General features: G+C 34.9%; 1 protein-coding gene across 7 annotated transcripts in view; it reads right to left on the reverse strand.

Moving 5' to 3' along the window:
* DNM1L (dynamin 1 like) overlaps positions 1-16,357 on the reverse strand; it is a 63,321-nt gene that overhangs the window by 1,733 nt on the left and 45,231 nt on the right. For 2 of the 7 annotated variants that reach the window (XM_068971285.1, XM_068971284.1), the window contains 12 exons: positions 15,289-15,420; positions 13,882-14,088; positions 10,427-10,547; positions 10,051-10,206; positions 9,731-9,820; positions 6,497-6,589; positions 4,072-4,128; positions 3,356-3,433; positions 3,008-3,040; positions 798-974; positions 534-643; positions 245-404 (listed from right to left, as the gene is read on the reverse strand). In XM_068971285.1, the coding sequence (XP_068827386.1) occupies positions 245-404; positions 534-643; positions 798-974; positions 3,008-3,040; positions 3,356-3,433; positions 4,072-4,128; positions 6,497-6,589; positions 9,731-9,820; positions 10,051-10,206; positions 10,427-10,547; positions 13,882-14,088; positions 15,289-15,420 (1,414 nt within the window). The remainder of the gene's footprint in view (positions 1-244; positions 405-533; positions 644-797; positions 975-3,007; positions 3,041-3,355; positions 3,434-4,071; positions 4,129-6,496; positions 6,590-9,730; positions 9,821-10,050; positions 10,207-10,426; positions 10,548-13,881; positions 14,089-15,288; positions 15,421-16,357) is intronic. The other 5 variants (XM_068971288.1, XM_068971286.1, XM_068971290.1 and 2 more) reach the window with 3 other exon arrangements.

Below are 16,357 nucleotides of genomic sequence, written 5' to 3' on the forward strand. Positions count from 1 at the left end.
GATGATAAAAATTGTAAATGTTTAAATTATAATACCAAAGAATCTGAATTAATATAGGATAATCTCTCCACCTTATATGTGGTTGATTCATATCTTCTCTGAAATTTGAATCGAATAAAGTACCAACAGAGTAATATTTAGCCATCATACAAAGACTATATATATCTCTCTCCAAGCATTTTAAATAATAAATGTTTATACCTACAACCCAAATAAGAAAATTTTTTTTAAATTCCCAGTTTACCTTTAGCATATCAGCTGCTTCTTTCCTACGCTGTGCCATGTCCTCGGATTCAGTCAGAAGATCATCCAGTAAGGATGATTTATACAGCTGTCCTACTAACTCACTCTGAAGAGTATCTTTCACATGATTAACCAAAAAATGCATTACTGCCTTTGGCACACTGCAAAACAATCAAATAATCCATTTCTTTGAGAATAAAAACCTAAATTTTTAAAAATACATATATTTTCAAAATGATTAAGAAATTATCCAGCAGTATTCTAGTCTGATTTATATACATAATACTAACCTGTCTTGAATATTCTTTCTGACAATAAGAAAATATGATTTGATGAGTCGTTCAATAACTTCACAGTCTCGCTGTTCACGGGCAGATAGTTTTCGTGCAACAGGAACTGGCTAAATTGGGTGAGGGGGAGAACAAATTCACTGTTGTGCCATTTTGAAATGACAACACGTAACAGTACGTTTTTGAGATACCAGTTCCTTCTGTCTTTTAAAATGCTTTCTTGGTAATTTGGTTCTTTGTCCTCAACCAAATTCTACAGCTTACCACATCCAGCAAATTCACAGCGTGGCCTTTTTGTGGACTGGCTGGCATAATTGGAATTGGTTTTGATTTTTCCTCAGCTAGTAACTCCTCAGCTTTTGAAGTTTTCAGCATCCCTCTCCAGTTGCCTGTTGTCGGTTCTTGAACAGCATCTCCAACCCCACCACCTCCAGATGCAACCTGAAAAAAACGTTCCAAGACCTGTACCAACCATATCAAACTGGCATTATCTAAACAAAGTTAATTTTTTTTTATAAGAGTCAAGGAGAATACCCATCTAGTACCCATCTGGAGTTTAATCTATTCAGAGATAGCAGGGTCTGAAAGAGATGGTGACTGGCATGTGCAACTGGAACCCTGAGCTGTCTAAGTAAGAGGTTCTGTTCTAAACTGCTGGCAAGGCCTCAGCCAGGATATCTTAAATTCCTTTTTTATTACTTGTTAACTTTTCAAAGTTTTTCCTCCTCTCCAACCTCTAACACTAGAGATTGTGGAGAAAATATGAGCTAGCCTTTACAACAAGACTGCCATTAAAAGCACAAGGAAAGCCAAAACTGCTATTCACATTATTTCTTCAAGGTAACTTTAAACACTGTTGAACTGTGATCTGTCTGAAAGTTCAATGAACTCATGTCTCCAAAAGTTAAGACTTTATATATTTCTCAAGTCAGTTTATGTTCCTTATGGTCACAGGATAAAAGTAGGAATCCTTTAATTAACAGAAACAAAAACACACTCGATTTTATGAGCTTGCATGCATGCCTCTGTGTGTGTGTGTGTGTGTGTGTGTGTGTATGTGAAGTTGTGTCCAGCTCTTTGTGACGCCATGGACGATTGCCTACCAGGCTCCTCTGTCCATGGGATTCTCTAGGCAAGAATACTGGAGTGGGTTGCCATTTCCTCCGCCAGGGGATCTTACCGACCCAGGGATCAAACCCGCGTATCCTACACTGGCAGGTGGATTCTTTACCACGGAGCCACCTGGAAGGCCCAATTAATGACATTAAGCTGCCTAAAATGTGGAATATGACAAACCCATGAGAAAGGATCTGCTACAAAAAATCTAGTGTTGTCATTAATCACAAGTGCTTTCGCACCTTCTTTTTTAGGATATCTGTTAGTCTTGATTTATAAAAGAGAAATGACTGTTTAAGGTAACAGGTAGCACTAATTTACCAATATTTAAGACATGTTTTTAGATATTCTTTAAGATTTTATAATCTAAAATGAAGATAAAATGGCATTCAGAATTATAGAAATAAAAATGACTTTATATAAATTTAACAATGTTATAGCAATTGTTAAATGTTTTTTGTAATGTTTTTTGTATCATACTAATTCAAAACACTACCCAAAATTTGTCTCTAAAATATGTATTAAAGATGATGTTTATCAATATATAGGTGGAATATTTATATACTACTTTTTAAATGAATAATTGTATTTCTAAATGCCCATTAACTACACATTAGTGATAGATCTACATATGAAATCTTAAGGAGAGAGTGAGCAAATTCAAGGTGAAGCCATGAGTAAAATAAAAAGCAGTGATTTAAATGGTTCTCTTAAAATCTTAGTATAGTGGGCTGAGAGAAGATAAGACATTTAATTATAAGGTTTTATCTGAGGTTCAGAATCTTAAACCTGGACAATAAATAAGGAAAGGAGCGGAATGGCAAAAATAAAAATAAGAATGGGTCTGAATAACTTAAAGATTATTTTATCAAGAACTGGCAACAGTCTCAAACTCTCACAGTCCCCCTGTATGCTCTGAATTTGCTTAAGCTGTTGAGGCACATGTGAAGCTACATATTTAGGGTGACAAGTGCATAAGAAAGAAGTGACAAGTGCATAAGAAAGCATAAGAAGCCTAAGAGGACTATCAGCACTGGACAGATCTCAGAACCTTTAAAGAGGAAAAGTCCAAAAGTACAATTTTCATCTCCAGAATTTTAATTTCCTACCAAAATATTAAATTCAACACTATTCTTGAAGGTGATAGAAAATGGTGGGAAAGGCTGTTATTATTTAAAACAATGTTAAAACTAGAATTAATACCATCTTAGAAGTTAGTTGAATAAGAGAAACAATAAACATAACAAAGACAATGAGAGATAGATGCCACTGTTACAAACAAGTTCTTCAATGGTTTTGAAGACAAGTGTTTCTGAAAACCAGGGGTACCAACATTTTCATTGTGAAGCAAGACTCACATTTTTAGTTTCTCTTCTGCTGTCCTGAATTAACTGTTAAAAGATATGTTAAAACATGCAGTTTAACAACCAAAATTTAAATACCAATGGCTTGAAATTCAAAAAGTGCAGGATAATTTCCTCTTTAAATTCTTTTCTGTGTGCATCTTCTGTATTGCAAGCAAAAGCATAGTAACAAATTTATGTTGCGAAGTGTACACTGTTAAACGACTTAAAATCTCTATCAGACTAAAATTTGATCTTAGCATAATATCCCATATTAATATTCTGCTAGTCAGTGTATTGTTTCCAGATGATTATGTTGCACCAAATTAGGCATGCAGGCTTAGATTAAGAATCAGAACAGACCTTGCCATCAGCCTCAGCAGAAGCAGCAGGGGAGGGCTCCTGGGAGGCAGGTGCCAAAGCACTTGGAACTTTAGAAGACTAAAGGCAAAAAATTCAGGGAAAAAAAAAAATCAAGGATGCCAAAAATGCATTTAGAAACATTCTATAAATACGAATTTTCCCCATGAAAAACAAAAATGGGACATATTGTTTATTTTGCCTTCTTTCCTGTACTATTGTCACTGTTGTCACCTTTGTTTAAGGCTTTCTTCAGATGAATTCCTAAGAAAAGTTCAAATCCAAAAGCTTCATTTTGATTTTTACAAGCTGATAAGATCTTTTCTGGTAAAGAATTCAAGGTAACAGATTTTTACACAAAAACTGTAACTATTACAGGCAGCTAAAACCTGGTATGCACATATTGTCATCTTCCCTCTCCAAAAAAACCTCTTTGTTATAATAAAGTCATTAGTCATTTCAACTAATTTTACAAAGTTGACAGTCACTGAATTCTTCAAAAAGTCTTGATACTTAAAATCCACCTTTAAGCATTTATTCCAATGTATTACAAATATTTTATCTTTAAATTACTCAAAGCCTGTTCTGAAACTTGCATACCTTTACTCAAAAATGCCAATGGAATATTAAAGTAAGAAGAAAAAATTACTCCTAGAACTGAGGCTCACCAGTCCATCTCTGCATACTGGTTGGGAATATGCTTTAAAAACATTTTTTACCTTGTCTCGTGATACAGCTGAAGGCAATTCTCTTGCTAGCCTGTTTCTCCTTTGTTCCTATGAAACACAAGCAAGCATAAGATTCATGATTATCAGAACATAAGAGATGTAAGCTACTAAAAAAAAGTTCAGCTTAGTTGAAAAGTATAGAATAACTAACAGTATATCCTCCCATTGTTGAGACTCATGCCATAATTATATTTTAAAACAAACAAGAAATCATTTAACTCAATGCTTCTCAATTTTTTTTCTGTCCCAACATACCTGAAGGATAAATACAACATCAGTAATAGTGGCTTCCTGTACCAGGAATTCTCAAGGGAGGGGCAGTGGACCAGCATCATCTCTGCCTTTCCCACTAAGTTAAGAATCACTGATTTAAACTATTCCCACATAAAAGTGTACATAAGCCTTCAACATACCATATAGAATCTGAAGTACATAGATCACAGAAAACTTAAGCAAAGCCTTTAAAAATCTCTCTAACCTGCTGACATTTCTGTAACTTTCACACAATTCTCACAAAACAATAAGAAATATCTATAAGAATGTTCTGCTTTCTTAGTGTTAGAAACTGACAGTCGTCTGTTCTACAACCTGGGTAATTAAACAGACTGATCACCTGCCACTCTTCTAATTTGTTGACATCATCAATGTAATTCTGGTACCAAACTAAAGAAACTGTAAATTCAAACCAATAATCCCTACTGTATGTCAAGCACCATAATAGGTGCAAGACTATGAAAATATAGAAGGACGAAGGTGTTAATACTGGCTCACAAGCAGCATCAAATACAGCAGAAAAACATTTAAGTTAAATGCGGTCAAAACACTCCTGAGTAGAAAGCATTTAGTGAATACTCAGACTTGCAAAAAAGGTGTAAGTTAACAAAGTTTCACAATGATGTTTTTGGGTAAGAAAATTTTGTAACAAATTATACTAACTTCACTATAAAAAACATAGCAAACAATAAAAATACATGGATTTTTAAGCAATTTTCAGAATTACAACTTAGCTTTAAATGTACATTTTGAAGGAGGACACAAAGCAAAAGGCAGAGGAATCAAGAGACCAGAAATTTTCATGCTAGTCTATTACCAACCATTACCAACCAATTATGACCTTAGCCGGCCCCTCAGCCCCAGTTTCCTAATCTATTAACATTACCTTTATAAGGTTGCTCTAAAGATTAAATGAGAGTATCTATGTGTTCGTTCTGACACATAGTCATTAAAATCAGAGACATTCACTTGTAAGAAAAATACTGATCTGAAATCATATCATAAATGACCTTGTCAGGATTAGAAAAACTGTTTCAGACACAAATTTTCCTTGAAGGTTTCCATGTTACAAGAACTTAACTATCTTAACTAACTCCTATCTTAAAGAGAGTGTCTACATGCCAATTTTTAACATGATAACTGTTATATAATCCACGTAAGTGTTTTAAAGTGCCTTACTTATATATGTTTTGGAATTTTTTCTGGCCATGCTACCCAGCTTGCAAGACCTTAGTTCTTCAATCAGAGATTGAAGCTGGGCCACAGCAATTCTCTGGAATTTTTTCTGACAATAGAAGTTACCTCAACTATGCAGCTAAAAAACAGTTCCCTGTACCTGTTAAAGAGAAGGTGCTTTTCCCCTCTAACAGTGTCCAGCAAAATAAGCAGTAAAGTAATAGCTGTTATCAGCTGTGGGTCTTGGGTTCTTCATCTTTTTAACTAAAAGATCCCTTGCAGTTCCCAAATTCCATGTTTACGATTTTCTCTCCACCCATGTGCATAAGAGAAAATTTGATACAGAAGAGAGACAGGTCTTCCTGGACTACGAAACAACAGAAAATTTTACTGTTTTGTATAAAAATGGCAGAGGAAAAAATGCATCCAGATAAATCATTCTATCCATCAGCCTTGGCTCCTTCTGAGTTCTTATGCAACCTACAACATTAACCTCAAACGGAAAAAAGAAAGGATCCATGAAACGCAGCAACCACAGGAGTGGCAAAACAGTACTGTTTTTCCAAATACACTATAATTTAGGTAATTCTTGGATTGTTTCCTTCAAAGCTTTCAGAATCAAGTAAAAACAAGTTTAAACATCCACTGTTTACATACTTCAGTCTAATAAACTGCAACAACAGTTAACTGAAATGGAACCAGGCAGTCCTTCAAATACAAATACCAGATCAATGAGCCCCAGATCCTCTCTGAGTTAAGTTTCATAGGCAGAAAATAAGAACAATGCCTCCAGGTGGTTTTGAGGATTAAATTTAAGATAACAATGTAATGCCCTCAGCATAATTCTTGGAATGTGACAATAATAAATTACATAAATGTCTTACAGTTATTCCTTGCTCAGTAAATTTGATATAATTGATCTAAAACAGATTTTCTCTCTCAAAAAACAAATTCAAATTGTATTTACCTCTATATTGTTGTTCATTAACCCACAAGCATCAGCAAAGTCTGGATGTTTTGTGTTGATATAAGCCAATTCAATTGCCACTAAGTTATGGACCTAGAAAAAAATTAGGTTATATACAATATTATGCCAACCTAATTTTAATTTAGGAAGCATATAAACTTATTTAACAGATAAATTCTGAAAGACCGTACAGGAAACATGCCTAAATAAATATTTGATAATTATACTCCAACTGATAAATCTTATACCAAATAATAATTTGCTCTCTCTTTTAAATTATTTATATTTCAGCATCTAAGACTGCATTTCTGACATTGAAGTAGATGGAATTATACTGTTAGGGGGAAAAAAGTTATCTACTTGATGCATGTGTAACTTCCAAGCAACTTTCCTATATAAAAACCTTAGATCATCCACTATTCCATGTCAAAAGTTCAGGTTCAATAATAAAACATTACAGAATCAGATATAAGGTAAAGATGTTAACTTTACTTGGGTAAAGGATACATTTAAATGCCTGAGCTAACCTAATTGATTAGCCCTAATTATGAAGCACCTAGTTTAAATATATGTAGTTCAAAATCCTAATTGGGACAATAATCAAAAAGGAAAGTTGAAATTAATTACTCTAGCATTATAGAGAGATTAAACTAAGTCCTTCATTTCACTGTCCTGACAAATCTCAGGTATCAGAACAGCACTAAAAGATCAAAACCAGTGAAAATGATTTATTTCACTGAAATTCTGATGACTCTGGTGTCAGTGGGTAGAGTCTAAGATCAGGCTAATCATGTTCTCACTCATCTCAATTCATGCTTATGCTTGCCAGGGAAACAACTAAGCAGCAGCACTTACATCCTATACTCCAAGGGCGGTTTTGTACTTGTAACGTAAATATAAGTAAATATCCATTGGGGCTCACCACCCTGAGCCAAGGACCCAAATGCACTTTTAGAGACCAGAAAGGAAAAAAAGGAACAGTCAACAATTAGAGGCAATATGGACAATTTCAAATGCTTATCTCATATTTATGCCAATTTCAGGATTTTAATTTTAAGATAGCAGCCATGATATTATGACATTAGGTCATCAAACAAGCAAGCTGTACAAACAGCCACATTATCCTGACATATATCAAAGTTGAAAAATAACTTGCTATAAAAAGGCTCAGTTTACCAGGGCTGAAGATAAAACCAACTTTCCATTAGACCAGTGCTGCTATATGTATCTGTGCTCAGTCATGTCTGACTCTGTGAATGTGAAGTAAGTCGAGCTACAAAATGGAAAAAATTAAATGGCTAGGCTTAAAAAAAATCCTTGTCTATAATGTTACGTATGATGAGCAAACTGTATTAGAAAAAAAGTATTATTTAGTTTAAATCCAGTCAAGAAAGTTTTTTAAGGAGGTAGTATTTTAATAGATCGATGGAACCCCTAGCATTAGTGATTCTACGTAATTGCCAGGATGTGACTTGAAGACATTTTATCAAAGGTATCCTAATAATACCTAAAGGTAGCTGAAATTAAAAATTATGGACAGGAAACTAATTACTATTGAGTGTCTACTTATGTTTTGGACAGTCTCCTGTGAGAAATTTGCAAATGGAATCTCTCTGAACCTTCCCAACATACCTGAGAGCTATTATATTAGTCTGTTTTACAATCAGGAAACTTACTAAGTGATACATTTACCAAAGTCACATGGCTGGTGAAAGCAGAGCCAGATTCAAATGAAGATCTTAGTCCAAAACCTTTATAAAATAGGAAGCACTGAAACTGCCATGAGGTCTGGGTTCTCTTCTCCCAGTTCATCCACAAACTAGGTGTAATGCAGGTTTAAATGATTCCTAACATCTTTGGTCTCAAACCTTTTAAAATGAACATGTTACTAATTGATGTCTTTATACTTGTCTGCTTCTAATCACACGTCTTTCTCCCTCACCCCTACTGTTGTTGTTGTTGTTTTTTTTAATTCCCATTATCTCTTTTCAAGGCAAGCAAGTGTTATAAAAGTGTTGTATTTGTAGATGGCTACTCTCCAATTTAGTTTCTTGTCCATGGATAAAATACACAGTTGATTAAGACACATATGTTTTGACCTGTTACTTAAGAGTACTGCTTTTGAGTGTGGTTAATGGTAATAATGTGGCCTACGTTATTCAAACATTGCTTACTTAAAAGTCACACAGTTTGAATCTTGGCTGAATTACTTAATATGTGACCTTGGGTAAATTAATCTCTCTGGGCCTTCCTTACTGTATTATAAAATGAGACAATACCTATTACATGGAATTGTTTTGAGAATTAAATAAAACAAGTCACGTCAAGCATTACAGACAGTTCCTGGGGCCATCATCATCAATTTTAGGCTATCATTGTCATCCTCCTCACCATCCAAAGTACTTAGTACCACAGTTTACTTTAGTTGAAACAGTTTTGTTAATTTTTTCAACCTTAGGAGCCAGCTAGATATTAACAATAAGAAGAATGTATCTGATTCATTCAGTGATGAATATGCTTTCCTTCAAAAGAAACACCCCTCTCTGGCTAATAGAAATGGAACAAAATATCTTGTCCAGACTTTAAACAGGTAACATTTTTTACCTTTTGGAAAATGAGATGTTTTTGGTTTGCCAATAGCTATCTGAGACCTTTGATTACATTTTTAATGCTTACATTTTTATAATGTGCTTATCTATAAAATTTCACTTTTTGTTTCTTGTACAGTAGGTTCTTATAATATATTTATTTTTATTGAGTTGTGCCCAGTCATGTCTGACTCATTGCAGCCCCATGGACTGTAGCCTGCCTGGCTTCTCTGTCCATAGGATTTCCAGGCAAGAATATTGCAGTGGGTTGCTATTCCTACTCCAGGGGATCTTCCCAACCCAGGGATCAAACCTGTGTCTCTTGCGTCTACCTACATTGGCAGGCATATTTTTTACCATTGCACTACCTGGGAAGTCCATATATATAATAAACCAAACCTGAATACAATCCTCAACAATAAACTTCTGCTGGCTGTTTTATAGGAAAATGTGGCTGCAGGCTAACAATAACTAAAATATGAGGAAAAATGCTTTTTATACCAGAACTACTGAAGTATCCTTTGAAATAAAACTGAAATTCACTTTTTTCTTTTAAATACACTGGGAAACATTATGCCTAAATTCATGAAGTATACAAAATGATTTATTAACAGTGACTACAATGATTTATGAAATAATAGCTCACCATTTCATTTGTAACAGGCAACCGTTTACGAAGAAGACAAGTCACTACTTCAACTATGGCATCATGAAGTTTAGGGAACCGCAACAACTCCTATATATGATGGAAGTAAGAAACAGTGTTTGGTTTGAAGGAAAATTAATCACTGAAATACTAAACCAGATTTGGAAGCTATATTTAACTATACTATGTCAAATATCACTTTTAGATAAGAAACTAAAATTTTAACTTTTAGCCCATCTTCTATATTTCCTCCTGCCCCTTGAAACCATCACCTCATGTCTTTTACTACCTAATCAGAAACCTGTTACATTTCTCAATACCTGTGTACTGTAATTGCTACAGTGCTGAATGATCCTTTGCATTTCTTCATGAACCAGTTCCACACAACGGAGGCTGGGCTCTTCCAGACGTTTGATTTGCCGTTTGACCAGTAACTCAAATGAAACTTCAGGCACAAATAAAGCAGGACGAGGACCCTAAAGAGAAAAATATGAGCTCTTATAGCTACATATAATTTTGGTTCTTTCCTAAGGTTAAAATAAATCACATTTTTGGGTATTTTTGCATGAAAAGTACTTCCTAATTTCAAGAATAAGAGCAAAATAACAAACTGTACCATTCATTAAAAAATATATATGGATTAAAAAATAATCTTTAACCTCATTTCAAAAAATTCTAAAAGTTAAGCATACTCACAGTTGCATTTCTAATGGCAGTCAAAATGTCAATAGTGTTAAGGCCACCGAGAGGGTCAACAGATTCTAAGGTTCGCCCAAAAGTCTCATGGAAAATATAACATATTCGAGCACCACCACATCTGAAAGGCAATGAAATATATGATTTCTAGTATTACTAAAAGGGAAAGACACTGCAAACTAGAAGTCTTTCTGTAAGCAGTAAGATTATGGAAAATTACATTTAGACCATTTCCATGTATTCTCAACTGTATTATGAACCAATTAATCTTTTTAATGGGGAAAGGAGTCATTTCACAAAAGGCATTCATATATGCATGTGCACGTGCACACACAGAGTAAACTGTACTGTCAGAAAACATCAGTTAACTAAGAACAACTAAACGTTTTTCTCTGCTCTAGTTTTCAACTAAACCACGCACTCCTTAAGGATATTTTCCAGTGGTCATGTATGGATGTGAGAGTTGGACTATAAGGAAAGCTGAGCACAGAAGAATTGATGCTTTTGAACTGTGGTGCTGCAGAAGACTCTTGAGAGTCCCTTGGACTGCAAGGAGATCCAACCACTCCATCCTAAAGGAGATCAGTCCTGGATGTTCATTGGAAGGACTGATGTTGAAGCTGAAACTCCAATACTTTGGCCACCTCATGCGAAGAGCTGACTCATTTGAAAAGACCCTGAAGCTGAGAAAGATTGAGGGCAGGAGGAGAAGGGGACAACAGAGGATGAGATGGTTGGATGGCATCACCAACACAATGGACATGGGTCTGGGTGAACTTTGGGAGCTGGTGATGGCCAGGGATGCCTGGCGTGCTGCGGTTCATGGGGTCGCAAAGAGTTGGACACGACTGAGCAACTGAACTAAATAATTTCTATTTATTCACAATCTAGAGTAGAGATCAGCGATCTTTTTCTATGAAAGGCCAGTTAAATACTTTTAGACTTTTCAGGCCTTTGTCACAACTCGCCAATTCTGCCATTGAGCACAAAAGCAACCACAGACTGTATGTAAACAAATAAGCATAGCTATGTTCCTGTAAACTTACACACACTAAAATTTGAATTTTACATATACACTACATAAAAAATTCTTTGAATTTTTTTTTCAACCATTTAAAAAATGTAAAAATGATTCTTAGTCAATGGGCTTATCCTTGCTTTAAACAAATTAAATCTCTAGGCCTACATACTGGATACCTTGTGTTTCCTGTCTTAATGATTAGAAATCCTGGTATTATCTTTTATTTTTTTCATTCAAGTCCAGTTGAAACTTTACAAATATGGTATATCCCCCCAAATCATTCGTTCTTCTCTATTTTTACCATCACTTTTCACTTCTTTCTCACAGTAGTCTAGGCAGAAGGTACCAGCCTAACATTATACTAAGTGAAATAACCCAGACAGAAAAGGACAAATATTGTATGATTCTCCTTATATGAAATATCTAGAATAGGGAAATTCACATCAACAGAAAGTAAGTCAGAGGTTACCATGGGCTAGGAGAAGAGAGGAAGACAGGTATCACTGTTTATTTGATACAGAGTTTCTGTTGGGATGATGAAAAATCTTGGAAATAGATACTATTTGACGGTTGTACAATATTGTGAATATACCTAGTAGTATGTATTATACTTTAAAATAATTAAAATTACCAGTAACTAGTCTCTCTACCTCCAACCTTTACCTTCTCCAAATAGTTTCCATAATGACCAGAATTACCCTTCTAAAGTGGGGAACTCCTGTGACCAAAAATGTTTTCATTTTTTTATAGTAGGAAGCTCTTCAAACTCTGACATATTACACTTTCCACAGTCTTGTTCTTATTAGACACCTTTCCTGCCTTACTTCCTGTTACAACCCATCACTGTACCTGCCATTCTCCAAATTCACCCTGAACTATTCTTTGCTATTCCAAAGCCTAAAATACCCTTCTACTTACTGCTTACGGCCTTCCCCATATTCTATTCACAGCCCAACCCAAATGCATTCCTAACTATGGAGCTCTCTCAATCTGGAGCTCTCCCAATCCTTGAAAGAGATATAAATGGTCTCTCTTCAATGTTCTAATGAGGCTTGATTAGATAATTACAAAGATATAAATATTCTATGGAGTTAACTCACACAGAAGGCTACCAGGGTCACATGAAAGTACACAGAACTGTACACCCCCACACACACATGAAGTGTAACTGGTGAAATCTGAATAAACTTTGTGGATTGTACCAGTGTCCATTTTCTTGCTTTGTTATTGTACTACAGATATGCAGGATGTCAGTGCTGGGGGGTGAAGGGTGAATGGACCTTTCTGTACATTTATCTGCAACTTGCTAGAAATCTATAGTTATTTTTCAAAATTAAAAGGCTTTTTAAAGGTGAGAGTTCAGAGAAATATATTCTTATATATTGCTACTAGTAAAAGAATATAATTTACTACTAAAATCCCAGGTGGCACTAGTGGTCAAGAACCTGCCTGCCAATGCAGGAGGATGTTAGAGACCTGCGAACATGCTGGAGGACGTTAGAGATCTAGGTTTGATCCCTGGGTCAGGATGATCTCCTAGAGGTAGGCATGGCAACCCACTCCAGCATCGTTGCCTGGAGAATCCCCTGGACAGAGGAGCCTGGAGGACTACAGTCCATAGATTCGCAAAAGCAAGACACGACTGAAGCAACTTAGCACTCACTACTAATATAGCAATGATAAAAGACATTGAGAATGTAATATACCTTTTGATCTAGTAATTCTACTTCTAGAAATTTACCCTAAGAATTTACTTGGATACATGCTCCAAAGATAGTCCATCAAAACATTGTATATATTTGTGTATAACTGAAAGCAAACTATCAAGAGTAGGGGACTCATTGAACAAATCTAAAAAGTAAAATACTATGTAAATCTTAAGGCTGAAAATACAAATATGCAATTTCTTCTAGTTGTTTGTGACAAGCTGATTTAAAGAAATGATTCTGTAGCATCTGATTTTTAAAGATGTGTATTATAGGCATTTATACGTTTTATAAATACATAGAAAAATGTCTATATTAATGCCAAATAATAGGGATTATTTCTGGATGATGGAAATAAAAGGAATTTTATCCTTACACTTTACTCTTTTTACTTATCTGCATTTTTTTATTTTTTCATGAACAATGTTGTTGTCCATATTAAAGAAACAAACTTTTTTAAATTAGAAAATGTTATACTTATCAATTAAAGTCTTTTTTTTTTAAAAAAAGAAATTTTACCATGTTTTACATATTTTTCCATATTTTATAAAGCATTTTACATACCTATCAGATATCATTCATAATTTCTACAAAATGATATTCCTGTTTTACAGCTAAAATCATAATCAGATAATCTCAAAGTCACTGTAACAAAAGATCTTTATCTTTCTTCTTTATCTAATCTAGCAATCCAGGTAGCCAAATCCATACAGAAATTTCTTACTTACAGCTCTGAGGTTTCAATATATTTTGCAGTTCCTTCAATAGTATTACAATATTCTGTGGCAAATTTGGTAATAAGCTGGAGTAAAGTAGCACTTTTATCATCCACAGGTTCACCATAGCTATTTAGAAGAGACTGATATTGAGCAGCTAGAACATTTATTCTCGTTTTCAACTCTGGTAAGCAATCTCTGATGTGATGCATCAGTAACCTAACAAAGGTAATAAAGGAAGAATTTTAAAGTAAAATTGTGTATTTTGAAGATCCAAGCAGCTCAAATTTTTAAAATGCAAATAATGGGGAAACCTGTCAAACACCTTGTCTTGGCAGGAAATAATGCAATTTTAGACTAGACGTAAATATTTAGTCTGAAAAAAAAATGACATGAAGGAAACTGTCTTGTTAAAATACCTTTAAAATTTGCCTTCAATCCAATAAATGGTAACAACTGATAGAGGATTAAATATAAATTAAAAAATTTTTTTCTCTATTACTACAATTACCTTAAAGAAAGTAAGCTACACAATCTAATTATATCTACATTATTTTGGTTTCTGACTTATCTTTTACAATTGGTACTTAACACAAGATTGATTGAAAATCAATCTTGTTAAGATCCATGTCCATCCACCTTTAATTTATTTAGGGAATAAGCAAAGACACGGACATGATTTAGCAACTGAATGACAACAATAGAAGGAAATAGCTTTCACTTAAGTTGTTTATAAATCATCTAGAAAGCTCTTCTAATCCCTTGAATGATCTAACACCATTAGTGGGTATTAAGAATTCAAGGTATATAGCTTACATCCTTTTTTGAACAGGACTAGAAGACATCCTAATTAGGACAAGATTATGTGAAAATTATAAAGTTTAATTCAGTTCCTGAAATACAAAATGGAAGTGAAGTCAACTGCCATCTATTTCTATCATCAAAGTACAATGACTGTAAATACATTCATGATTAATGTATTTTAAAATTCATTTGCACTTTCCTAGATTACATGATGATTTAATGCCAACTACCTCAATAAAAGGGTTTCCCAGGTGGCACGCTAGTGGTAAAGAAACCACCTGCCAATGCAGGAGATGGAAGAGACACAAGTTTGATCCCTGGGTTGGGAAGATCACCTGGAGTAAGGAATGGCAACCCACTCCAATATTCCTGCCTGGAAAATTCCAGGACAGAGGAGCCTGGCAGCCTACAGTCTATGGGGCTGCAATGAGTCAGACATACCTGAGCACACCCCAGTAAAAATAAATACATTATAAGAACCTACTATACAGGAAACAAAATTGAAATTTTATAGACAAGCACATTATAAAAATGTAAGGAATTGATAATCAAAGGTCTCAGATAATACTGGCAAACCAAAAACATCTCATTTTCCAAAAGGTAAAAAAATGTTACCTGTTTAAAGTCCGGGCAAGATACTTTGTTCCATTTCTATTAGCCAGAGATGGGTATTTCTTTTGAAGGAAAGCATATTCATCACGGATTGAATCAGTTACACTCTTCTTATTGTTAATATCTAGCTGACTCCTAAGGTTGAAAAAATAACAAAACTGTTTCAACTAAAGTAAACTGTGGTACTAAATACTTCGGCAACATCCACTGGATCATGCGAAAAGCAAGAGAGTTCCAGAAAAACATCTGCTTTATTGACTATGCCAAAGCCTTTGACTGTGTGGATCACCACAAACTGTGGAAAATTCTGAAAGAGATGGGAATACCAGACCACCTGACCTGCCTCTTGAGAAATCTATATGCAGGTCAGGAAGCAACCATCAGAACTGGACGTGGAACAACAAACTGGTTCCAAATAGGGAAAGGAGTATGTCAAGGCTGTATCTTGTCACCCTGCTTATTTAACTTATATGCAGAGTACATCATGAGAAATGGGCTAGATGAAGCACAAACTGGAATCAACCTTGCCGGGAAAAATATCAATAACCTCAGATATGCAGATGACACCACCCCTATGGCAGAAAGTGAAGAATTAAAGAGCCTCTTAATGAATGTGAAAGAAGAGAGTAAAAAAGTTGGCTTAAAACTCAACATTCAGAAAACTAATATCATGGCATCCAGTCCCATCACTTCATGGGAAATAGATGGGGAAACAGTGGAAACAATGGCTGACTTTGTTTTTTTGAATTCTGAAATCACTGCAGATAGTGACTGTAGCCATGAAATTAAAAAACGCTTACTCCTTGGAAGTAAAGTTATGACCAGCCTGGATAGCATATTAAAAAGCAAAGACATTACTTTGCCAACAAAGGTCCATCTAGTCAAGGCTATGGTTTTTCCAGTAGTCATGTATGGATATGAGAGTTGGACTATAAAGAAAGCTGAGCGCTGAAGAATTGATGCTTTTGAGCTGTAATATTGGAGAAGACTCTTGAGAGTCCCTTGGACTGCAAGGAGATCCAACCTGTCCATCCTAAAGGAGATCAGTCCTGAGTGTTCATTGGAAGGACTG

This window comes from Capricornis sumatraensis, chromosome 4 (assembly GCF_032405125.1).
Source record: "Capricornis sumatraensis isolate serow.1 chromosome 4, serow.2, whole genome shotgun sequence".
Lineage (NCBI taxonomy): Eukaryota > Metazoa > Chordata > Mammalia > Artiodactyla > Bovidae > Capricornis > Capricornis sumatraensis.